The sequence below is a fragment of the Hypomesus nipponensis genome, chromosome 20, assembly GCF_054491055.1.
Source record: "Hypomesus nipponensis isolate SF chromosome 20, ASM5449105v1, whole genome shotgun sequence".
Classification (NCBI taxonomy): Eukaryota; Metazoa; Chordata; class Actinopteri; order Osmeriformes; family Osmeridae; genus Hypomesus; species Hypomesus nipponensis.
In genome coordinates, this window is record NC_140380.1 from 3,592,228 (window position 1) to 3,619,245 (window position 27,018).

Sequence of the window (27,018 nt, forward strand, 5' to 3'; positions counted from 1 at the left end):
TCAACATACCTTACTTATCAAATTACTCTAGCTAGCTAGAGGCTAGCTGTTAGGCTGCATTAAAAGGGGAAGCTTACGAAAAATAATATTGATGCAAACAACAGGAATCCTTACTTTTTCTGCTCTATTATGTTTATGTTTTATGTGGGTAGGGCCCCATAGTTATTGAAACGGGCCCCCAGATGCTTAAGGCCGCCCCTGAGCTGACATGCATTTCCTGAGTGATTTTGTCGTTCGTTTGACATCCTCAAGTTTAACAGAAGTTATTAAGTGGTGGCGGTATAAACCAAAGGCTATATAGCATTTCCCGTTTTGGGTTTGGGCATTTTGATGTGATTATCCACATTAATTATCAAAAAATGATATTTTTTTTGAATAATCAACGTCATAAACGTACTAGTGGAAACTTTATATTGTAATGTTTGGTGAGTCTCGACACTTTTCAGTTAGAATTCGCCATGTTACAGAGCCAGACAGTAGGCCTACGGTCTGCACATTCTCACGTCTGCTCAAAAGTTTCCGCGAAGGCCCGCACATTCTCACGTCAAGTAGCCTACATCTCTATACATCACAAAGGGTGCGTGAAAACCAGCGTACGCAAGCTTTTTGTGCAGACGCAACGTTTATACATGAGGCCCCTGGTCTTGCACAGTAGGCTAGTGTCTCACCATGATCCGTTCTTCATAATAAAGTCAATGCAGTCTTTGACGTAAGAAAAAATTAATGGAGAGCTGGTTTCCCCATTTTGGATTAGTTTCCAACTAAGCAAAATTCAGCAGAAAAGAACGATGAAATATCTAGTATTTTGAGCCAGGTTTGAGAACAGAAAACAAATTATGGAGGAAGATAGTTTGCAATATTTTGGGGTTAATCGAACGAGCCAGATGCCAAAACGGAAATGCAATACCACCAAGATCCATCAGGGCCTTTGCTTTGAGTCGAGGAGCAAGGGTGGGTGCTTGGCTTGTGCATACAATCTCCACAAGACCATCTGCTTTGGCGGCTCAGGGAACTCCAAGAAAGGGAGGGCGAGAGGAAGGGGAGGGGGGGGGGGAGATGATAAGGGGAGTTAATGAATGAGGATAGGCCCTAGACAGCTACCACTGTTTTTTAAGTCGTCTGTGCTGCCCACCTGCCTCCCTCTCCTCCACCACATTCCTCTCATCCTTCCATTTCATCTTAAAAGAGAGGCCCTCATTAGTGACATCTTCGTGAAACATACAGCCTTCACAGATAACAGAGGGCAGCTTTAAAACATATTTAGACTCTGCTTATGTTCTTTCTCCCTATAAACTGCCGAGAAGGAAGTAGCCAGGTGCATGACAGGAAGTAACAGATGGGAGGTCCTGACCGTGATCCCCTGGATAAGGTCAGTCATGTGCTTGCTAACACAATAAGGTAATTACAGCGGGTGGAGCTCGTGGGACCTGCAGCAATGTGTCTTAGCCTATAGCGTATAAGCGTTCAAGAATCAGAAGCACTAACGCTTAAACGACCACAAAATCTTCAGGTAAATCTGTCATTTAAAACAAAAAATTGAAATCTGTCCTTTCAAAAGGAAATTGCATTCTAAACTGCGACCTACAGAGCAACCTACTTTTTAAACGCAAGCTGCTCAGTCTCACAGCTGCGTAATTCGGTAGTGCGCCCTCTCTGGTCAAATAGGTAGGAGAGGAGAGTTTTCAAGGTTAGAAAGATAGGAGGAGACTGGCGTGTACCACATGACGGGGTAACTGTGTGTCAAACAGCTTCTGCTGATACTGTAATAGTGTATCAGTAGGATACAAATATTATTCCCCTTATACATGTCCACCCTCTTCTAGACCCCTAGCTAAACGCATTTATGTTGAAATAATATTACGTGACAATGTCATAGGCTAGTTGTCTAACACGTACAGGCTGTTAAAATGATTTTAATCCTTCATAGCACGAATTGTTATTGTTATATGTTAAACATTTAACTGAAATGTGATATGTCCAAGCCGTTTTGCGAATTAGTAGCCTACATTGATGGAATTGTATTGAATATGTCCTCAAATAATGCCTTTATAGATTAAAGCTGCAAGCGTAAAACACCGGTGAGCCCCCTCCCCCATCCCAGTAACCTTCCCCGGGAATCGCGCATCTCCTCCGACGTAAGCGCTTTAATTTCGGTGGTGTAGGCCGTTGCGCAGGGTAGCCAAGCCTACACAGTAAAATTACTGATGTCGTGAAGGATGCTGCTATAGGCTCATTCACTCCTAATTTAAGGGGAAGGGAATACAATATCTGCTCTCAATTGTACGCATTCCCGATAAAATAGTAGTCTGTGTTCACGCTGAACGTGAAACCGGCTCATTTGTATTATCACCCAGAGGCTCTTCGTTTAAGCTCCCTTGGTTGCCGGTGTGCCGTCGCAGTGGATGTTGCAGTTGTGAAGTTCCTTCACCCGGCCTGTGTGCTGCGACAGCAGACTCAATGAGAAAGACATGCTTGCCTTCGTTCTGGTCTCTGGGTCAATCTGGATTCTGTTAGGTGAGTTTTAAACTCGTTTGCCTGTTTTTGATTCTTGCTCATAAAGCTAGACTGTCATGGCAATTTTATTTCACCTGTCTTGGGGAAGCGAATCAATATAGCATTATCAGTGACTTGCCTGTCTCCTATAACCCATCTTTCACTTAACTATCTACTTTGACGGCACGGCTAATTCAGGCTATTGATCAAATAGAATGAGAGTGATATATATTAGCAAGTTACAGTCATTAGCCTATGGCCTAGTGCGAACAGGCCTAGTCCAAAAATGGATATTATCTACCTGCTAGGCCCTGTCTCATGCTGCAGCATACGGTTTAACCAACATGATGAATATGTCCTGATGAATACCGGAAAAGAACTGCTCAATATTTTTACTAGTAATTTTCAATTGATTTTGTACAATACAGGAGGCTTGGCACTACTTTAAGTAGACTGTAGGCGTGTGTATTATAATTAGGAAATTCGTGGCACCTATGGTCTCAGGTTACAGCTCAAAACCTCTGAACGCAAGAATGTTAGCCATGTCATTGTCGCCTATTGTTACTTATGTAGGATTAGAAACGGATTTTAGAATTACATACAAATCAAAGACTGTGAGATGTGCATTGGAAACCGTTGTAGTTAATGTCACATGCCATGCTAAATATGCATCCTTTCTCAGTCACCCGGCTGTTGAGGTCGTATTAATCTAACCCTACATGGGAATTTAAACGTGCATCTGTCCACCTCTTTAACTAACATCATACTAGCCATTCAGCTACCAAAGTCTTTGTTCCCAATCGATTTGTTTATTTAATGCCTTTTAGAGATGTTTAGAGATGTTTATAACGGGTGCACATTTACCCTATATTGTTGCATACGATTAAATCCAGTTAGCAACGTGGCAGAATGGTTGCCCATACATCACACATCCACTCCACAGTGGGGGGTTGTTCCAGTGTGACGCGGGTCCTCACGCGTTGCAGCAGGCATAGGTGATTGGACGGAGCTGTCCACAGGACAAGGGGTGCTGAAATTCTGCGGCCGGCCAGCTCGAGCCCATGTCGGACTCTTATACCGGGTAACGTTCTTTGCAGAAAGCCTTTCCACCGAATGCTTCTTTTGGGGCATTTTTCCGTCGTACGTTTTTATAATATTCCATTTACGGAATCGACACATCAGCCTGCTTATGATGAAGTGAGATAGGCAGGCAAGATCCATTCGTGCTTACTGTCTTCTCAAAGCTTTGACTCTAACCAAGTCCACTCGAGCGCTGAATGCAATGCCGCTCCTCGTATTGAATAATTCAGCTGTAGCGACCATCTGATGATGTAGACAGACTTGTAAATCTATTATTTCACTCTTCAATAATTTAACAGAAAGAGCGCTTGACAGATAGGCTATAGCCTACATAAACATTCCGTTGGCCATGTGGTATTTAAACTTTTGTTAAGCGTATTGTATAAACAGGATACTGATGGGGTTTTTGTTCCGTTTGAATAGGTTACCTGGGCTGTTCTGACTGAGTGAATACATTGAGGTGGGCTTGATAATTATATGTATGTGTCATAGAGGACATAGCTGTGCAATTAGAATTCAACGAGAATTTGTAATAGTAATTCACTTGTAACTACAAAGTTATATAGTCGGAGAGAGAAAGAGAGGCAGAGAGAGAGAGAGATAGGGAGAGAGACAGTGTGAGAGAGTGAGCTCTTTAAACCGGATATTGGGCTGCATTGGCAAATGTGTAAAAGGGCTGAATAAGGGCTTCCTCCCTTGTAGCTTTTCCTCCCTTGTTTCTTTCCTTACTCACATTTTTATATTTCTCATAGTCTAGCTGTATATCCCTCACTCCTCTGCTCCCACATATGATTTACATAACAGTTTGTATTTACCATTGGTTGTGGGGTAGTGTGGGCAGCTTTCATATTTATTGGTAAATTGGGAACTAGTTCTAATGCTGTTTGCAGAGCTTGTTTGTTCGTCCTTGAGACGTGAGTGTCTGTCTGTTGTTAAAGTTAGCTAGCTTTGCATGTGTGTTTGCATGTGTGTGTCTGTTTGTGTGTTTTCTGCCTGTGTGAGTGTATAAGTGTGTGTGCGTTTGTGTGTGTGTGCATATGTCTGTGTGTGTGACTGTTTGTGTGTGTCTGTGCATTTGAGGTTGTACATGTGCATCCTGAGGCCTATGTGTCATGTACTGAAGAATGACAACGCTAGCTTAGAGAGGAGAGGGAGGGCGAGAGCGCGGCTGGCTGGCAGGGGAAGGAGGGAGGGAGAGAGGCAGAGTGAGTAGCTAGAGCGTCTGCTGAGGGTGGTGTGATACGGTGGCCAGCCAGGTACAAACTAGGCTAAATCGCTTCTCTCTGTTCTTCTCGCTTGTCTCAGCGTAATGTCGCTGGACTCAAGGAAGGGAGGGAGTAAGGTTGTAATCACAATTCTAAAGAGGAGTATATATATGAAATATCTAGCCTGAGGATACAGACACCCAGCTCCTGCTCCCTCTCTTCCCAGACGGCCTGTAAGTGTTTCCAACCCGTTAGCAGACGCTAGCATGTTGCGTCCTCGTCTAGTCACACAGCTGGTCATCCACCTCGGCCCTGCTGGCTGGTGCTGTAGGAACATGCCTGGCTAGTCTTGGAGAACATCTCCTCACACCTGCCTCCTCTGCTCTGCTCTCCTCTTCTCCACTCAGCTCAATTCCTTTCTATTCCGCTCTGCTCTCCTACACTGCGCTGGTCTTCTCTGCTCTCCTCCACTCTGCTCTTTTCTATTCTACTTTGCTTTGTTCTGCTCTGCTTTGCTCTGATCTGCTCGTCAGTCTCTCTCTTTTGCTATTTTGCTCTATAATCTGTTATACTCTTCTCAACTCATTGTCTCTTCTCTGTCACAGCTCTCTTACACTCCTTTGTCTCTTCTGTACACACACTTCATGAACACATGGAGAAGAGATGGGGGCAGTAGGGGAAGAAGAGACTGAACTGAGAGAAAAGAGAGAGAAGGAGAGACAAAAGGAGAGAGCAAAAGAGATGGAGAGAGAAGAAAGAGAAGAGGGAAAGAGAAGGAGAGACAGAGAGAAGGAGAGACTGAGATGACTTTAAATAGCTGTGGCAGAGCAGGGGGTTGGTTTAGCACGTCCGTCTCCGGGAGAGCAAGGCATAATCTCCCTCGCCGGCAGAGCCTAATTGCTGCTGACGCTCCGCAGATGGGGAGGGGGTTGGGCGGAGCCTGGATTTAAGCCTCTATGGGCACAGGAAGTAAACCCCCACCCCATTCACTTGCCCTCTGTGTCTGTGGCCAATAGGAATCCTTTGTACAGTATAACCCTTCATGTATCCAGGCTGTAGGAACCTTGCTTGTAAATTTGATCTAGCCTAGGAGAGGTTGTTGAGGGTATCTGCAACTGTCCAGCCATTTGTCTCAGCTTTGGAATGAGAATAACAGCAATGCCTGTCCAGGCGTGGCACAGTGCCAACATCTGTGGATTATGGCTTTGGTTCTACAAAATAAGAGCCCTGTCTGTTATTGGTCTGTCTGATGGAGGTTGCTGCTGTTGATGATGTGTGGTGCACTATGGGATATGATGGTCTTGGCAAGAAAGAGGCTATTAGCCTTCAGCTAGAGCTAGCTCTAAAGATAGCTGGTTCTGAGCTGTGTGTGTGTGTGTGTGTGCGAGGGAGAGAGAAAGAGAGAGAGTGAGAGAGAGAGAACGGGTTTGTGTGTCCAGGTTACTATAGGACAAATAGTGTACAGTTTGTGAGTGTGAAAAAGAGAGAGAGAGAGAATAAATAAAAGAGGTAGTGTGTTTGTAAAAGAGAAAAAATGAGAAGGGACATAGTTCATGTTTGGAGCTGTGTCAAGTGAGGAACTGAGAGAGAATGGGTGAGAAAGGAACAGGCTGACAGGAAAACACACAAGTAATGTGACGATGAGCTTCCATAGTGGTAGGAGGGTGGAAGAGGGCTTCCACATACACGCACACACACACATACACACACACACACATTACAGCACCCTGGAATGTACCGTCACAAGTTGAGTGAGTGTATACCCACTTGTATGTCAGTGGGCTGTGTTCCTTAGAATAGCCACTAGAATTTACATGATTTATACACTTCCCACTAGTCAATGTGTGTGTATGTGTCTTGTGTGTGTGAAGGTGGTGAGTGTGTGTATCTTGTGTGTGCTGCTGTGTCGCCTGCCATTTTTGCCAGGGCTACAACCCCAAACCTTTTGAGTGTAGCACTGAATATCATTTTTATACCTCGACAAAAAACTGTTTGTGTGTGAGTATTTGTAACAGTCTGTCAAAATAAATGCAGTGTCTCTAACATGTCAGTAAACGTCTCGAGCTTTAACTAACTGTCTGAGGTGGTTTGGGTCTGATGGTCAGCGACAAGAGAAGAAATGGCAAAATGCAGGCAAAAACGAGGTATCACAGGAATTTTCCAAAAGAGTAAAGAAATGTTTGAAAAACTTTTGAAATTGCCTGTTGATTTAAGATATTGTTGGATTTGGCACCTACAGTCATGATAACAACTAGTCTAACGTAATGTTTATATTAGCCTATACAAAATACAAAAAAACTTTGATTAATACTAATTACATTTTTTGCTCAAGCATTGTCTATTGATGTCCCTAGCTGAGGTCAAATAAAGGTGAGGTTCTATGTTAGGTTTGGGCTAAGCCCCGAATGTTAACATCTGGTTACACCCCTGTGTGAGTATGCGTGTGTGTGTGTGTGTGTGTTGGAAAGTGGGTTGTGTGTGTGGGTGTGTGGGTGTGTGGGTACTGGTACACACATTGTGTTGTCCTGATGAGGTGGATTTCTCCTCTGCCTTGGCTATTGATGTTTTAGGACAGCCTCTGTAACTCTTTGTCTCTTTGTCTCTTTGTCTCTTTGTCTCTCTCTCTCTCTCTCTCTCTCTCTCTCTCTCTCTCTCTCTCTCTCTCTCTCTCTCTCTTTCTGTCTGTCTCTCTCTGTCTCTCTCTGTCTCTCTCTCTGTATCGCGTCTGTTTGTCCCACAGACTCCAGGACACACTTAGCCTGAAAAGGCTTGTCAGTAGATAAAGAAAACTGCTATTAATAGAATAGTGCATGTTCCTTAGCCCCCCACCCCATGGAACCCTTTCACACGCACACACACACACACACACACACACACACACACACACACACACACACACACACACACATACATACACACACACACACTACCTCATTCTCCATGGGACTCTCTCCATGGGACTCTCTCCTGAGTCTGCAGTATTACAGTAACACGTAAAAGTGTGAGCAGCCCAGACAGAAGTCTTCTTCACTGCTCATATCCTGGAGCATATCCTTGATGCCCACTTGGGTGCTTTACTTTAATACTCCAGGACCGTTAGATCATGTTGATTCTGAATGACACACCTGACATGACCAACCACGGCTCTCACTCACAGACACACACTCATACACATGCTCTGGCAGTTGTGGCCAGGGCCGGAGTGGTACCCGTTTTCAGCCCGGGAGTGTAATTACCAAAATCAGCCCATCCCAACCAGGGCCCAAGCCATATCTTGTAAACATTCGGGGCTTAGCCCAAACCTAGGACCTAGTCAAAGTTTTAGTATGAGCAGAAATCAAAACTTCACAGGAATGCAAGTGCGCATTGTGTGCGAGCGAGATTTTTAGCATTCATTTCAGTGTAAAAACGTTTTTTGATCTTTATGTAATATCAACATTACGTTGGACTCATATTGTTATATTTGCCGCAAATTTTTTCCTGAAAGATTCGGGTTTTGAGAAAAAATATTTTTCCCACTAGTGATGTTCATGTCTTGAATGATGTTCACCCTTGTGAAACAACCTAGTCGTGATTCCGCGTACCTACACGAGCGCTTAACTGTATCGTGGTCCAGTGACTCATTTAAAAACAAGTGTGTGTGTATGTGTGAATGTATTACGTGTGATTGTACATGTGCCTATTTGTGTGTTTGTTAGTGTGTGTGTGTGTGTTCATATGTGTATGTGTGTGAGAAACAAAAAACTCTTGACTCTTCTCATATATGTAGAAGAAGTGTCTGTTTATCTGGAGCTTGCTTCTCTGTATCCATGAACTATGTATCCATGAACTGGGGTTGTGCTTCTGATTGGTTGATGTGGGTGGTACTGTGCATGAGTCATTCCATAGGGATGAATGAGAAACATTCAATTATGCATGACCAAAAGAAGAAACAAAAAAGTTCTGTACTGGTGTGACTTGGGTTGTGTGTGTCAGCAATATTGGCACTTCCGTTATGAGGCCTTCTGTGGTTTGAAGTTAACAAGCCAGGGCTGAGTATACTGTATGTTTTTACCAGTCTGACCTCATTCTCTCTTCCTGTCTCTTTTAATATCTCCCCCTCTCTACTCTCACTTCTTGTCCTGCCCCGCCTCTCTCTTTCACCCTCTCCTTTCCTTTCTGTCTACCGTTTCCTGCGTCTCTCTGTCTCACTCACTCATTTCTAATCTCTTACCCTCAACTTAACGGCTCAATCTTCCTGTTCTCCACCTCCCTCTCCTCCTTTTACGTTCTTCCCTCCCCAGAGCTGAGTTCCACCCTGATGGAGAGGATGCAATCCCAGGACCTCCTCAGTACCCTGCGTCTGCCCGAGCTGGATGACCTGGGCCAGTTCTTCCGATCACTGCCCACCTCCACACTGGTGGGAATCGGGGCTCTCACCGCCGTCCTCGCCTATTGGCTGGCCACGCGGCCCCGCCCCATCAACCCACCCTGCGACCTCGCCCACCAGTCGGAGGAAGTGCCAGTAAGCAAGCTGATGGGCGTGAGATGTCTTGGAAGCGTCTTGCGGGATTATGGTCTTTTGTGTGCATGCGCGCAGATGGCACTTGGGACGGGGGGGACATGTCCCCCCCAGATTCCTAGTGACCCCAATCCGTCCCCACCACGCTCCCTACGTAAGGCCACAAGCATCAGTTCATAACTGCACAGCTGATTACGCGATGTTAGCGTGTATAATCGTGTGTAACGTTGGCCACACAAAAAACACTTGAAAAGTATTTTTGGAGCCGGCGTTTGTGCTTTTAGGCTTGGCGTCTTCCTGGTTGTCATGGAGATGACGTTAGTAGCCCCTTTCATTTGACTGGTTAAAATTGAAATGTTTGGCTTGCTCCCCTTCATTTACCAATTGGTTGCGATCAACCATGACACAAAAAAGGCTCAATGGCATTGCTGTGTGCCACATTCACCAAGACAGACTTGACAAACTGGACAGACAAGACAGACAGCCCATCAATATCTTCAGGGAAATTAAAGGAGGAGAGATGTTTTTGGGACCTATTGAGTCTGCTTCTAGAGGGTACATTTGTTTGGCTGCAGAGGGAATTCTTTTTTTTTTAATCAATTTTGTTTATTATTGGAAAAACAATTACAAAAAAAAGTCCATTTAATTAAGTTTAGATATATTAAGTTTAAAGTGTAAATTTCATTTCACATTTCATGCTATGAAGGCTATACTTTGTAAATCTATTGTTTAAGTGTTTATACTTTATACCGTTTACATACACATATATTTGTAATAATTTACATCCTGCTGAGATCAGCAAATGTTTAAATAAAACATTTGCAGAGGGCATGAAGTTTTGGTGCGTGATTGACATACTAATGTTTATTGCAGCTTTATATACTGAAGCTGCAATAAACATTGCATATATATAGTACCAGTCTGACTGTATATGTATATACATATATATTACATTACACAAAATAACAAATTGGGTTGGAATCATTTGCTGACAGCTTGGTCCCCCCCAGTTCAAAAATTCCATCTGCACCCCTGTCTGTGTGGGAATGTGATCCGCACACACACGTGCACACAACCACACTAGGGTTTAGTTTCAGTATGCGTTTACTGTGTTCTTGTGCTTCGGCTGGTTGTGAGCCATTTCTTCACATGCTCGGATCCACAAGGAGTCATTCATTAAGAATCCTCACAGGAGAACGAGAGAGATTAGTTTGAAGAAGTCTCAATCCTGAGTCGATAAACTTTAGATTGAGTCTGCAGTCAGTCAGTGTTTTTTCCAGAACCAGAGCAGGAGAACAATGCAGTGGATCAGCACATCTTACTCTGTCTAACAAGTTTCCCCTGCCTACCCTCACACCCATTTCACACCCCTATCCCCCCCCCCCCCCAGTGTGAGGATGGGGGCCGCAGGTCCATGTTGGGGGACAGCCCTAAACTGCTGACACACTACCATGAGGACGCCAAGACCATGTATGAGGTTTTCCAGAGAGGCCTCCACATATCTGGTGAGTTCACACGCACACACACGTACACACACATATACACGCACATACATACACACCTGCACAGGCACACACACACATACATACACTTGCACATACAGGCACAAGCAGGCACAAGCATCCACACACACGTATAGTACACACACACATACAGACACACACACAAACACCCAGGAACTATATTTTGCTTGACTACTCAGCAGGAATGCTTCTTGTTTTCTAAGGAAATAGACCTACCCAGGCTCCATGGCAACAGACAAAGTAGGAGTTGGCAGTATCCTATTATCGTTGTCTGAATGCCCTAGAGTACTGACTGGCAGAATATTACAAGCCGTAACTGTCTGCTTGACTGCCTGAAAGACCATGTACAAGGTCCTCCACATATATGGTGTGCTCAGACACACACACGTACGCACACTCATACTCGCACACACACGCATACACTCATACATACACACACACACACACACACACAGGCACACACACTTTTAATATTACAAGCCCTGTTTGACTGCCTGTTTGACTGCCTCACAAACTGGCTGGGTGGCTGGCAAGGGTTGATAATCTGACTGGCTGGCTGCTAAGTTTAATGTCTCACTGACATCTGCAAGTTCTTTTTTTTCTTCTTTTTTTACGCAGGTGATGGACCTTGTCTTGGTTCTCGGCTACCTAACCAGCCTTACCAGTGGTTGTCCTATAAAGAGGTGAGGTTCTTTGACCAATCCCCTCAGACCATCTTTCTCATTTCCTGTTTTTCAACCAATCCCCTCAGAGCATCTGTGCCTCTTCCAGTTTGTCAACCAATCCCCTCAGAGCATCTGTCTCTCTTGCTGTTTTTCAACCAATCCGCTTAATCTCCTGGTTCCAGGTGACGAGCCGGGCAGAGCATCTTGGGTCGGGCCTGCTGTCCCAGGGTTGCAAGCCGAGCCCAGATCAGTTAATCGGTGTGTTTGCACAGAACAGACCAGAGGTGAGGCACACAGAGACAAGGATGCACGTATGGCAATGGCTTCCGATGATGACAGTAGAGCTGTATGTATTCTATTTTTTGAGATATGAACTGAATGTAGTTTTACAACATTATATCATACAGCAGGTATTCACAGGTGTTTCAGCATTTTTTAAGATTGAAGTATTTCTCTGTGGACCCCATGTACATTTTTATGGTCCTTTTCCACTACACGTTACTTGCTCGACTCTATACGCCTTTTCTGGGATTCCATCAGGCAAATCTGGTACCCACCTACCTGGTACTTTACATTTTTAGGTAGCACCTTCGCAGTGGTTCCAAGCGAGCCAAGACCAAAATGTGGTGTGAAAACACTGCAGACTACTGATTGGTAGTCTGCAGAATCTTGACACAGAACATTTTGAAATAGCCAGGCTACTTTAAAGTGGCCTAAAATAGATCCACTGTTTATAATAGAGCCCTAAATGTGTTTTATTCACTTGACTACTCAATGAAATAGCAGCCAAACCAAATCAGTTGAGGAGGTGCATATGTTCCTGTGTTACTGACGAAAGGATTCAGTGACAGTGGTGTGTGTCTTGCTGAAAATAAAGTCATATCAGTTTCATGAGGCGTCACTAAGACCAAGCTACATTGAGGTGGTATAGTAGGGCAGTGGAAAACAGCACACGTGGCGTTGAGTCTAGCCTGTACTATGTAGTGGTAAAGATCCATTAGACCCATGTACACATGTATTATTGTAGTTGTTACATTGTTATGTGAGTTATTTACACTCTGGTTTGACCTATGACCTATAACATGTACTTGCAGTGGATCATCTCTGAGCTGGCCTGCTACACCTACTCCATGGTAGTGGTGCCTCTGTACGACACTCTGGGGCCAGACGCCATACGGTTCATCATCAACACTGGTATGACCAACACACACACACACACACACTCACATATGCACACAGATACACACAGACACACAAAGAAACACAGACACACAAATATTAATTCAGACTTGGCACTAACATGCATTATGGTCATTTTGGTCATAACTATTCAACAGTTTTTGATATTATATTTGACAGTTGTAATGGTATGTGATTGAATTCATAGAATTGATGCGTGTTTTGCATTAAAGAATCAATAGGTGTGGAAATAATGTATTTTTCAACTCACACACACACACGCAACACAATTGCAACAGCCCAATTTTTTTTCCTGAATTTAGGGAAAAAATGTAATGCATTTAAATTGCTATTCAGTGTGAGCACATACGTGGACACAAACACGTGTGTCCCATTTGTATGTACAGCATGTGCCCAGCGTGCATATGATGTTCAGCCCGGCGTCTTCACTCCATTTCAGCTGACATCTCCACGGTGATTTGCGACAATGTGGCAAAGGCCCAGGTGCTTCTGGGTAACGTGGAGCGCCAGGAGACTGCGGGTCTGCAGAGGATCATCCTGATGGACCTCTTTGATGCCGCCCTGGTGGAGAGAGGGCAGGCCTGCAGTGTGCAGATACAGGCACTCAGAGACGTGGAGGTACAGAGGGCTGTCTGTTCTGCCCCACTTTTTTCCCCTTTTCACTGGACCCAAATGACCCCTGCTCAGTGATTCTAGTGTTATTAGATAGTAGAATGATCTACTAACATCACATTATTTTGCTGTTCTTTGTTTTCCTGTTGTGTATACTCCAGGCCTTGGGCAGAGAGAACCATAGAAAGCCTATGGTGAGTTTTACTTAATTATAAGATCAACCTACCAAACCAACCTATTAACCAATCAAGGAACCAATTAACCCACCCATTAACCAATCAAGCAATCAGTCAGCAATCAATCCACAACACACATGGACAGAAGCACTGCACACACACTTAAGCTTGGTTAATACTTCTTCGGGACATGCTCAGCATTTATAGTTGTGTGGTCTTGTGCTGATAGATATCCATTATATTTTTTCACTTGGCGGCGCTGTCACGTTGTACCGCAGGTTAACCTCACAGAAGTATCAGATATCAGATCAGTATCAGACCTCACAGAAATCAAATATTAACTTATACAACTCCTACATTGTTCTTACACAAGTTGTCAGTTACAAATGCCGGCGAACTTGTTCGGACAAAAGTTTCTTGATTTCAGCCATTTCTCCAGTAAAATATTGTAAACCCTCCCTTCCCCATCCAACCAATCATTGCTGCTTTGCGGTTAACAAACACATAGCTATGCTTTTATATTTTAGCTTGTGCAAGTAGCTTATGCGGTAATGTGAAGCTGTCGGTGGTGTCTGTGGACCCTACGCAGATGTGTTTGGCATTGAAATATAAATCAAGCTTAAGCATTGTGGCTCATGTACTTTTTGTAGATGCTCCTCCTGTTTGGATTTGTGCTTTGGAGACTAAAGGCTGTTTGAAAGCTCTATATAGAATCTCACACTGAGCTAACTATACTGGCTTTATACCCATTTAAGTAAAAAAATATATATACACTTTCTGAAGTCTATAGTGAGCCTGTGATAATACACTTACTGAAAGATTAAAGTTGACTTCACTTAACCCGAAACCTTCCCCTGAACTTGAAAATCAACAAATACCATTTGAAGTCACCCACTGACTCACTCAACCAATCAGTCAATGAGTAGAAGAGTGTGCTGTTGAATGTTTTAACCTTGATGTCATGTTTGTGCCCTCAGCCCCCTTCCCCAGATGACCTGTCTATTGTGTGTTTCACCAGTGGCACCACAGGTAAGAACCATTGAGCATTTGAGTTCTTTGATTCAGCATTGATTCAGCTGTGTCAATACCAAACTCCTTACCCTTGTAGTAGAATGACAAATTTAGCAGAAACTGTGACTCACGCTATGCTCTCAAGTGACAACAGGAATCATTGCAACAATCACATGACCTCAAGGGGTGGGAGGAATCTGATATTCTCCTTTGTCGTAAAGATCTGGGCAGTCTGTTATTCAGGGCCCTCCCAACGGTTTCCTGCAATGTTTTTCCAGTCAAACATTCGTTAGTCATACAATTACTGTGCCCTGCTGATGTGTTGTTCATTATCGATTTGTTCATGTTGAACAAATCTTTAATCTTGTAATAAACCAGAACCGCCCAAATGGAGGGGGAAACAATTACCAAGTTGCTGCGGGTAATGCTGCCACCCCCTTGTATAGCCGGTATGGTCCGGCGTCGGAGGTCGGCGCACACACACACACTATTCAGTAGTAAAAAAAATATAAAGCACTTTTATTGGTACATTTACAGGACATTGGCATAATTCATAACTAGTGCAGGGAATCGGCAGAATGCTCCCCAAGCCCACTAAATGGAGGGACTGCTTTAAAATAATACAACTTCAGTGTGCAGTCAACTCATAACTGCACACTTCGCACCCAAAAAACAACCGGCCTGCCACACTAGATCATGACACACAGTGATAGTTCACAACAAGATTGAGGCCTCTGCCTGGGTGACACGGTTCACACAGCCCAAACTAGGTTAACCATATAAGACCCTCCCCCGTCTGACATTAGGGCCACGTCATGGTTTGGTTTCACCCCTTCCATACCCCACGCTGAGCTTACAGGCCTAAAGACAAACTAACATTACAACAAAACAGGTACACAGTTTTTTTTTATACTACTTAGCTGGCCCGTTGGCAAGACCCTCCCCCAGGGTCTCAGCATTGTTGCACCGTCCTCTGGCGGCAAGGGACCGGTCAGTATGGTGTGGAAATGATGAGAGCTCCCCAGCTGGCTGGAACGCTCCCATGTGAACAGTTAGCATTTCTACAATACAACCCTTCTCTAGCACTATCTGGCCCCCTACTATCTCGATTTCTCCCCCTCTCTCCTGTCTTCGCCTCTGGCCAGTCTAAGCAACTGCGAATGGCATCCGCCCCCCCACATTAAAGATACAGTTTAAAACAGTTAATTAAATGGACCTGCGCGTCCACTCTAGACCGCTTCGATGCTTGCATTCCTCAGCTTCCGGCTCTGTCTTTACATGTTCCCCCAGAGTCTCGGACAGAGTTTGTAATCAGGTGCTGCTCATCATTTTAATTGTAGCTTGGTCACCCACTTGCCTCCCCAAAAGGTTCACCTCAATATGACTTGGGAATAGAGTAGAGTGATGTGTTCATTTTCTAATGGCCGTGCATTGGCCTCAATAGAGGAAACAGAAATGATTCTTCGGGTATGAGTCTTTCGTTCATTTTTCACATGACTGTTGGGCTAAGTACTGTGTAAAAGTCACATGAAAATTGATTGAAAGACACATACCCAAAGATACTGACTGTGTCTTCAGGTGTAAGTTTTGTATAGTAAAATATAGTTCAATAAAATCTACTGATAATAATCTAAGACCTTCTCTAATAATACCAGGAATCTCTGTTTGTGTGTGTGTTCGTCTGCATTAGTTTCTTGCGATTATCTGGAGAACCAAGCACTAGTGTTGCGTTCGTCAATGAAAATTATGACTAAATATCGCCGTCAACAAATCTTTATCAGGTGACGAAAACAAGACGAGACTCAAAGTAAATGCTGGTCATGTGACAATAACTATAATTAAATGTATAATGCTGTTGACGGATAAAAACGAGACAAAATGTGGTTTACAAAATAAAAACAAGACAAAATGTTATAACGTTATTTCGTCTTGTTTAGTCGCGTTATTATTATTAGCCAACTCATGAGGTAGAGGTTGTGTCTCATTTTAACATTAGCTTTAGACGTTAGCTTTAAACGTTAGCCACTGGAGCTGAAAACTACTGGGAGTCTGAGACAAACGTGTGTGACTAGCGTGTGTGTTTGTTTGTGAGAGAGTGTAAAGTGGGTTAATACGTGTGACTAGTGTGTGAACTGAACTGAATTTGGCATCAACAACATGACTTTGAATACCTTATTCTAGACAAATACATACATTTAAACAAATGGTTTTAGATTTACATTTATGCATTTAGCAGACACTTTTATCCAAAGCGACTTCCAAGAGAGAGCTTTAGAAAAAAGCATAGGTCACTGATCATAACAACGAGGTAGTCCCAAACATTGCAAGCAGCCAAAACATGAAGCATATATTGTTAAAAACTAAACAAGTGCCAAGGGAAGACCCATAAGAGGATGCAGTTATACAAGTTACAAATTAAAACAACATGAACCCCAAAAAGTGCAATTTTCATTCACTTAAACTAGACTAAATGTCATCAGTTTTCGTCAACTAAAACTAGACTAAAATGTCATCAGTTTTTGTCGACTAAAACTAGACGAAAATAGTCATGGATAAGTCTGACTAAAATAAGACTAAAAGGCTCAGACTTTTAGTGAACTGAAACTTGACTAGACTAAAAAGAGTATGAATGTGACTAAAACGAATAAAAACTCAAATGACAGCTTGACACAAAGACTAGACAAAAGCTAAAATTAAAACAGGCCACCAAAAACAACACTACCGGACACTCTGCAAAGTTCAAAATTTCGCAGGTGTCCTCTTTATAATTCAATGCAGTGCATTTTTTTTCTCCAAACAATCCCTATCTTCATGTGCCTCCATAAGCATCATGGTAACTCATCCGAGCCTCTTCACTTTGATTGGTCCCAGCCCCTTCAATCTAACTGGTACTCTGGTCATCCCTCGCACCATACCTTCACTAGTGCGTGCACTGGAGGCTGTATCGGAGGCTGTATGATAAGTTCAGTGAATTTAGTTTTGATAATGTAGATTAACAAAGGCATTCAAAATTAAATGGAACGAAGCTCTCAACGCACCGGAGTTTGTAGTAAGGAAAATAGGGAAATTTTGTTTTGTTATTTAGAAGTGAATTCGCTTTTACTACCGATATAGCCAGGTTACTGCTGATTGCAGGCATAGCATTGAATCTCTGCTTTCAAAGGGGTTTCTTAATGGATAAAATGCTGGATAGCTAACACACACCAATATAAGTATATCCCCAAATGAAAACATCTCTCTCAAATACAAGTCAACTCCCCCCAAATAGGATTACTTGCTCACCTCCCCCCAATACAGAGACATGCTCCACCAAATGGGAAACAACATTACATTAACTCAAAACAACATTACATTAACTCAAAACAACATTACATTAACTCAAAACAACATTACATTAACTCAAAATGGAAAGGGTTGGTACAACACTTCGCTGAATGGATTCACAGTAAATAACAGGAAATAAGAAATTGATTGCCAGGAGTATTAAATGCAATAATGACAGAGTTACGTGCACCAGGCCAGTTGTTTGGCTATCGAAGCATGTAGCAAGTACTTATAAAAGTACTTAAAAAAATATATACTGCAAAAGTATAAATTGCATGTTAAACATAAAAATCAATAGCCAAACAACTATCCTGGTCCACGTAACTCTGTCGTAATTTAAACGAAATGACTTGAAAAAAGATTTCACTTCAGATTCAAAGATCTTAGTCAGTAAAATGATCTGAACTTACCATCAGTACTGTACACACTCAAAGGCACATGGCAGGACAATGTCTAGACTGCCACCTAGTGGTCAGGAAGGGTGTTACTATTATTAAAACTCTGAGCTCACGAGTGTGTACAGTATGTTTGTGTGACCTTGATATAGTGTATGCACAATGATCTGCGTATCCAATGCATAACAAGCACATCAGTTCTGATGTTCAGTACTCCCCGTCTAAACAGGAAACCCAAAAGGAGTGATGCTGACACACGGGAATGTGGTGGCAGATTTCTCTGGCTTCCTCAAAGTCACAGATGTGAGTGATTATGGACCACTGAGTCTCTGAATACAAACATGCTATAGTTTCAGAAGTCATGGATCCCTTGGTTTGTATTATTGAAAGGCTTAGTAGGTATTTTATTTGTTACATTAAATTGTGGGTCAGTTATGATTTAACACACACAAATCCAATGTACACACATGGTGTTGCACTGAACCACCCACCTACAGAATTTGTTTGTGATGAAGCTCAAGATATGTCATGATGGTAAATGTTGTAGAACCTGTATGAGCATGTTGTCTTTCTCTCCCCCTCTTTTCTGTCCTTTCTCCGTCCCTCCTGCCAACAGAAAGTAATCTCCCCAAACCAGAATGATGTCTTAATCTCCTTCCTGCCCCTGGCTCACATGTTTGAGAGACTCATCGAGGTACATGTCAGCAATCAACCCACAGTGAACTATGGGTGGCTAGGAATGTGTGTGTGGGTGTGTACATGGGTATGTGGGTGTGTGTGGGTGGGTAGGTATGATTATAGTTATGTGTGCTTGTCTTCCTCAGCTCATCTGCCTTTTTTTAAATATTTTTTTACCATTTTGTTATTGTCTGCCTTTTAGCAGGGGTTCCTGCTTACACAGGAACCCCCGCCCTTCCTCTTGTTCGTCCCTTGCCAACTACCCCCAGCTTTCAGATAATCTGTGTCTCAGTAAATAGGAACTTCCTGTTATCGTTAACACTTTATTTAGGCCACAAATAAAACCGCTGCAATGATGGGTTGTTTCATTTGCAGACTAAAAACCATGAATTGTTCTCAAAAAGAAAGTATGTGGACTGTCAACAGCATGCGATTGCAGGGCCACAGAATATTCTACAGAGCTAGCTGTAATCTGAACACAGACACTGAGCTGTGATGGTTACAGGGGTGTATAACACCAAGTTCTATGTGACTATAACTATAACTCAGCGTGCATGATACAATCTGTACCTTCACAATAACATACCTGGTGGGGGCTCAGCTACCTACCGAACACGGAAATAGGTGGGGCTTGAACTTGTCTGTTGTCACAAGGTTTCTATTAAATACACACACATATACACAGCAAAAAAACAGTACACCAAACAACAAGCTTTGAGTTGAAACCACGTGACTGCTATCTTGCCAATGCAAACACACCCGTATCCTCTAGTCACGCAAACATTAAGGGCTCACATTACCTTGGTTTGAAGTTGACTGGTCGCTCTAAAATATTCAAAGAGATGGAATTGGGCCATTTTCCAACTTGACCTCAAATTCTCCCTGTGCATGGGCATCGCCGCAATGGGTCATGTCCCCTTCACAAAAAAAAAAAAACTTGTTTGCAATCGAACTATTAGTGCATGACTGGTCTACTAGTCCAGCAATCTTTCCATTGCTTCACAATCAAATCTATTCCACTTTATCAGTAGGGAGAATACCCATAGCATTAGAATTCCACTCAGCGTTTTCTAGACAAACAGACAATCACGCACGCAGATTCAACTCCCGTATACAGTTTGATCGATGCATCGCGCTTGCAGCTAGCACTTCAGACATGACTGTTCCACTGACGAGATGGATATCAGAGGTTTTTTTCGAGGAAAGTAAGTCAGAGTTGCCCAACTTTTCCCTTCAGTGGCCAAAGCACCCTTGTGAGACATTCTCTGACTGTAATAGCATTAGTTAAGTCACAAAGATCCTTCTGCAAACATTATGATTATAGCTAGCTAGATAAGCAAGCTTTTTACCTAGGCCTACATCTAGCACTAGGCAATACCATACATTTTTTCCCCATTACAAGTGGAACAGCAAATTTATTGATTTCTTAATCTGGGTCTGAAATATAATAATTTTTTTTCCAAGTAGCTACAAAATAAATTGCTGGTGTTTTTTTAATTGCCATAACAACCGTGAGCTAATCTGGAGTTAACCTTAGCTAACATGCTAGTTTTTAACAACTGAAAAAAAAGAAGAAACAAAAACCCTTTATTTCAGAATTGTCTTCCAAATTAAACAAGGTTGCTCAACTTGTAATTTTGGTAATTCGCAGAATTTCATTGCTACATGTTAGTCTGTAACATGAAGTCAAAACTGATTCAACCATTAAAACCATATATCCTCTGAAAGCTTTTACCCTCAGGATGTTATCTAATGAGACAAGAGACACATCCTTTCCCCATATTAGTATGCTGCCCATGCATAATAAATTTGGTATTGGTAAATGGAGTATGGGGCTGATACTTTTTTGGGCTGTGCCATTTATGGAAACCGATTCAACCACCTAAACCATGTATTTTCTGAAAGCTTACATCCTAAGGATGTGATCTGTGGCAAACAGGTTTGAACACACATTTGACCATTTCTGAACTGTCCAGTCGTGCTTTAGGGAGATGCTATTTTTTTTATGTAGTCTACATAATTATTAGACTACTAAACCTATACCAATTGTGAATTTGATATGCTGATAACATGATTTACATCTCAGAAATCTTAATATGAACAAGCTATATTAAGCTTATTTCAATTATCAATATGAAAGAATGCTCAATGCATCTTCATGTCTCCTGATATAGCCTAGGTGGTCGAGATTGAGAGTGAGTCAGAGGCAGGGGCAAAATGCACGGGCAGTGGAGACAGCTCTGTTGCTGAGGTGAGTGCTGAAAGGTGACAGGTAGTTGAAGATGTCCGATTGCTAATTGGGAAGTTTAGTTTTCAAAATATTTTAATGTCCAGCCCCTCAGTATATGTATAACAACTATGCTAAATAGTTGTGGTAAATGCACCAGAATGTGGGAAATTGCATCTACAGCTTTAAACAAATTCTGGGGGAGAAACCACCAGACCCCCCGGCAAAATGTGTCCCCCCCACTCTCGAAATGCTGCTGACGCCCATGGTCCTAGGCGTAATGCCGCAAAAAATTGCTCAGAGAAATAACGTTGCTGATGTGCATCTGGATACAATTTCGCACAAAAAAAGGCCTTAATGTGTCTAAAGTAGTAGCTTCTTGAATAGTTGTGAATGTCCAGTCATTTTACACCAAAATGTGGGTCAACCTCACACAAATTGCAACAAAAGGCCACCAAACAAGATTCTCCACCTATTTTGCTAATTAAGATCTCCATTTCACATTCAGTCAAGCTTTTTTGTTTCTCCAGTTTTTTAGTTGTCTGCCATTTCTCATTAAGAGCCATTCATTGTTCACCATGGGTTAATTTAGAAGTTTATTGAGAAACTTGACAAAATATGGACATTTCAACAACCATGTAAGGAAAAATATAGGAGTTGACGGTGTGTGGACAAGGACTCGTTCACGTGCACACATGTGCACAAAGAGTTGTTCTGGCCACCTGTGTCTCTGTGTTTTGTGTGTGTTGACCATGAATGTTTTTTCCCTTTGTGTTTGTGTGTGTGTAGTCGGTGGTGTACTGTCACGGTGGCAGAATAGGGTTTTTCCAGGGTGATATCCGCCTGCTGTCAGAGGACATGAAAGCCTTGCGTCCCACCATCTTCCCTGTGGTACCTCGTCTGCTCAACCGCATGTATGACAAGGTGAGACTCACTGCTACCAACACACGTATGTGTGTACATGCATGTCTGTCTGTGTAACAAAACAAACCTGTCATACCACTGTTGGTATATGTACTGTATATATTATTCACATATATAAATACTGTATATTGTACAGAGAGAGATGTTTTTTTACGTATGTTTATTTCAATATGACTGTTTCTATGACTGTGCGTGAATTTCTGTGTTCCCAGATCTTTAGCCAGGCCAACACCCCTGTGAAGCGTTGGTTGCTCAACTTTGCTGCCAGGAGAAAAGGGGCGGAGGTCAGCGCAGGGGTCATTCGCAGTGACAGCCTATGGGATAAGATCTTCTTCAGTAAGATACAGGTAGACCGTCTCCTCTTCTTCTCCTTCCTCCTCCACATTTATCCTTGTCCTCCATCTATCGCCTCCCTCCTCTTCCTACACAACTCTCCTTCTCACCTCCCTTCTCTTGTTTTCCTCTTCCTCCTACCCCCCCCCCCCCCCATTGTTTGTCTTTGGGTCATAGTGACCAATATCTCTCCTACAGTTGTTTCCTGTCTGCTCCTGAAAATATTTCCAAACAGCAAATGTGTGGGTTATTTTAGCTGACCTCCAGTAAGCCCTAACCCCTGTGTGCTTCTAGGCCAGTCTGGGAGGCAGGCTGAGGATGATCATCACTGGGGCCGCCCCTGCCTCTCCAACTGTGCTGGGATTCCTCCGAGCTGCGCTGGGCTGTCAGGTGAGCAAAATACACATAGAATACGTACACACATACAGATGCATACACACGCATAGCATAGATCATGAGAAAGTATTACACACTTATAGTGTGTGACGTCTTGTATACCTTGTGTATCTGTGTGTATATTTATGCGCGCGTGTGTGTGTGTAGGTATACGAGGCGTACGGACAGACAGAATGTACAGCTGGATGCACGTTCACCACACCTGGAGACTGGACCTCAGGTAACTGGCTGTACATGTATGTGTCTGGTCATGTATGTTGAGACAATAAAGTAAAAGCAAAGGACACGTAGCACAGCCTCTATGGCTTTGAACCCGTAACCGAAGGTGACTGGACTTGCTCAGTCTCCAACTGAGCTTACACTGTAGTTATTATACAGGCTTATAGGGCTGGTATGACGTGTCAAACACAAACTGGTTCATGATGTGTGTGGTAAGGACTGATATGGCTGTTAAACATTATCTTCACACTAGATAAGTGGATAAGGCCACGGACTCATAGGCCATACCATACCACTTTATATTGTATTATTGAGGTATAGTTTTATAGATCAGTAGTGTTATTGCGCTATGGTTTAACAGTAAATAGTTTCAGTATAGAATGGTTTAGTCACACAGTTATGCAAGCTGATAGCACTTGCCAGGAAAAATTGGGTTATTGTATGTACAGCTTTGATTGTAGGTCACCTTTCTAGCTCTGGTGCATTAGTGTTGTGACCCATATACTAGTCTCACTTCAACAACTACACCCTCCTCCCCCTTCTCTAATTTGTCTGCCAGATAATAACATAACTTGTTGCTTCCTCAGCTCACAGACTTTGCTCCTCACCACCATAGACGGACATCCAGAATACATATTTAGATTTTTAAATTGGGGACCTCAAATGTCATAGTTCCCGTGGTTCCGATAAGTGTCTGCATTTTTCTGTTATAACCTGGATACACCCTCCCACACAAAGGCTCACACATCCACACATAAGCAGACATAAGCAGACATAAACACACACTCACACACTGCTCAGTGAATACATAGATTCATTTAACTGGATGTGTATTTACTGTAGACTGATGGATTATAAGAAATCAGCTGTTTGGGTTACAGTAATGTCATAGAAATATAACAGTGCGATAGTGCCCTCTGCTGTTAAATAGCGGTATTTAATCAAAGAATAGAGTTGCTACTGCTGATTTAACTGTGTGTTTGTTGTTGTGATGTTGACCTGCAGGTCACGTGGGTGCCCCATTGCCATGCAACTTGATCAAGCTGGTGGATGTAGCAGATAAGAACTACTTTGCTGTAAAGGGGGAAGGAGAGGTGAAGGAATACATATACAGTCTCTCCCAAGATTTTCTCTCTACTATATCCACTCCTTCCCTAACAGACTCACCAACTATCTCCAAGAGTCTCACACATACTGAGACAATCTCCCTCCATCTCCTTCCAGGTGTGTGTGAAGGGACCTAATGTGTTTAAGGGCTACCTCAAAGACCCAGAGAAGACGGCAGAGACCCTGGACTCTGAGGGCTGGCTCCACACTGGGGACATTGGGAAGTGGCTACCTGTATGTACCAGCCCTCACCTCTCATCTCTTCCTCTCCACTTCCCTCCCATCCTATGTACTCTCCTTTCCTTTCCTCTGCTCTCTCCACTCTCCTCAATTCTCTCTTCTCCTCTAATCTTTTTTTCTCCCACTCTTCTCTCCGTAAATAAAATGATTTTCTTAATGATATTCTGAGATTGTTTAATAAGCCTAACCTCCTCCTCCTCTTCAGAATGGCACGCTGAAAATAATCGACAGGAAGAAACACATCTTCAAGCTAGCTCAGGGAGAGTACATCTCCCCAGAGAAGATCGAGAACATCTATATCAGGAGTGAGCCCTTGTCCCAGCTTTATGTCCATGGAGACAGTCTACAGGTGTGACTCAAAACTGCAAACCCAGTTCCATTGGCGCACATTAAAGGGGCACTTTGACTAATAAAATTACATGCTTAATATTTTTTTATTTTCACCATAAATCTACCATGCATTTGGTATTGTTGTTTGCTGGGTGGGAAAGTGATAGCAATACTGTAGCTAGTTCCCTAACCCAAAAGGAGAAGGATGATGATCCCTGATGGTATCCCCCTCCCCCCATAGTCCTGTTTGGTTGGCATTGTGGTTCCTGACCCGGAGGTCATGCCAGGCTGGGCAAAGAAGAAGGGCATGGATGGCAGCTACAGGGATCTCTGTAAAAATACAGTAGGTGTCTAGTGCAGTTTTGTGGTACTCATACACTCAAAAAAGCAAATGCATTGAAATTGTGTCTTAAGTGCTGTTGAGTCACAGTGTGTGTCTGTGTTTCTGTCTGTCTGTGTGTGTGTGTGTGTGTGTGTGTGTGTGTGTGTGTGTGTGTGTGTGTGTATAGGAACTGAAGAAGGCCATCATGGAAGACTTGCAAAGACTTGGCAAGGCCAGTGGACTCCACTCCTTTGAACAGGTGGCTTATAGGAATTGTAGGATAAAAATTATTCAAGACAAAATCAGTGAGAAGACTTTTTCAGCATCACTAAATGACTTGAATGAAAAAATGATTGAAGCTCAGTATAATTAACTTGGTTAATTAAAGGTTACATTAAGGCCTGGCCTAAGGCTTGCTGTGTAAAGTGTCTAATATTTTAATTCTGTGTACTTGCCCAGGTGAAAGACATCTACGTTCACAGTGAGATGTTCTCCATACAGAATGGCTTGCTGACCCCAACGCTGAAGGCCAAGCGGCCAGAGCTGAAAGAGTTCTTCAAGGAGAAAATTGAAGTTCTTTACAACAACATCTCCATGTGAATGACTTCTTCAAATCCAATCAAATGCCCAGTTCCCAGTCTACAGGTCAACAATCATCACTTGTCCCTTCCTCACTCCTCCCATAACCGCACATCACCACACCCACACACTTGACAATCCTACCAATTGAACAGGCTCTAACAACCAACCAATCAGCCATCCACCCGAGACTCAAACCAAACAAATTGAGTCAACCTGCTGTTAACATGTGACAGCAGCTCAACCACAGAAACAAGAGTGCAGTATCGGTGTGAAGTTTACTGACATTGTACCACCAGTTGTGTCCCCGGTCTTCTCTCTCACAAGACACACATTGTACGCACCTGACGTGTCCTTCTCTAGATATGAATACATCGACACTGCAGCAACAGTCTGCATGCTCCCTTTTGTTCTGTGTGTGGTCTACTGTCGCCTTGATCACAATACCTTCACTGACACGATTCCTGAGGATTCTCCAAGTTGCACCCCAAGAGTTTGCCAGTTCAACACAGAAAATAGAATAAAAATAGAGAGATAAAAGAAGCAAACATGGACTCAGGGCACTGCATGCTGTTCGCCCTTCTCTGACAAGGCTGTTGCTGTCATGACCTTGAGATGTGTCCAGCCAGTCTGTCAGCCAGCCCAGTCAGTATACAAGATATATTGCAAGGCTTACCTCTCGCGTAGCCTGCAATGAACTCCACATTCTGACAGAGGAGGAAACAAACACCTAACGGACTTGGAAATAAGTTAGAAGAAAAAAAATGTGGGTTTACGTAGATAAATTGTCTAGGCTTTTTGAGTTAAGTACAGTCCCAAAGTATAACAATCTTGATGTACATATGAGGACAGCTAAGTATAAGCATATTTAAGCAATGGTTTGAATGACATTTCTTGACATTTTGCGTGTAGTGAGATGAATTGTACTATTTATTTATTTATTTAATCTGCTGTAAAATGTTACCAGCACCATATGTTGTATTGTATGAGTGCAGCAATAGGGATAGTGAAGGGGAGGGAAGGGGGATGGGGAAAGATAAATAAAAACACTATGGAATGGATTCAATATTTTCTTTATTCTCGTGTTAGGGCTCTGAAGTGTCATGCATTGAGAGTGACAGTCACTCATTTCGGTCTTTTGTCACGCACTCCGGCCACACATTGTATTTTTCTCGAGGAAAAACTATAATACATTTAAGATGCCGCTGCGCCCAACCAAAATGTCTCTGGCCACGCCGCTCTCACTATGGAACCGACAGGAATCAAGCGCCCCCTGGAGTTTTTCGTTGAGCCCGCCACTTATCAGCAAATTAAAAAAAAGAAAAGGGCTACACAATAGCCGATCAGAAAATAATACTATCAGAGCTCTCTGGTACTATTGTATCTGGGTAAGAATTAACGCAACAACCAATGAAAAAAAAACATATCCTGGAATCGTTCACGTGATTCTGCTACAACAGGTGTGTTCGACTTCATGC

The 27,018-nt window shown here is 42.9% G+C and overlaps 1 protein-coding gene across 1 annotated transcript; it reads left to right on the plus strand.

Moving 5' to 3' along the window:
* Positions 1-2,389: 2,389 nt before the first annotated feature.
* On the plus strand, positions 2,390-26,548 carry acsl6 (acyl-CoA synthetase long chain family member 6). Its single transcript, XM_084683718.1, has 21 exons — positions 2,390-2,514; positions 9,062-9,282; positions 10,670-10,784; positions 11,421-11,485; positions 11,650-11,751; positions 12,562-12,661; positions 13,107-13,285; positions 13,441-13,473; positions 14,433-14,484; positions 18,415-18,488; positions 18,802-18,879; positions 21,880-22,014; positions 22,227-22,361; positions 22,642-22,737; positions 22,891-22,963; positions 23,968-24,056; positions 24,187-24,303; positions 24,515-24,658; positions 24,881-24,982; positions 25,149-25,220; positions 25,421-26,548. The coding sequence occupies exons 1-21, from the start codon at positions 2,469-2,471 to the stop codon at positions 25,559-25,561; spliced, it is 2,169 nt and encodes a 722-aa protein (XP_084539844.1). The 5' UTR covers positions 2,390-2,468; the 3' UTR covers positions 25,562-26,548.
* The last annotated feature ends 470 nt before the right edge of the window (positions 26,549-27,018 follow it).

Bases quoted from the DNA above. Each gene is read 5' to 3' on its own strand.
- acsl6 (XM_084683718.1), top strand. From the start codon at position 2,469: ATGCTTGCCTTCGTTCTGGTCTCTGGGTCAATCTGGATTCTGTTAG. The intron at 22,015-22,226 runs GTGAGACTCACT...CTGTGTTCCCAG, and splicing joins TCAACCGCATGTATGACAAG to ATCTTTAGCCAGGCCAACAC. The intron at 25,221-25,420 runs GTGGCTTATAGG...GTACTTGCCCAG, and splicing joins GACTCCACTCCTTTGAACAG to GTGAAAGACATCTACGTTCA.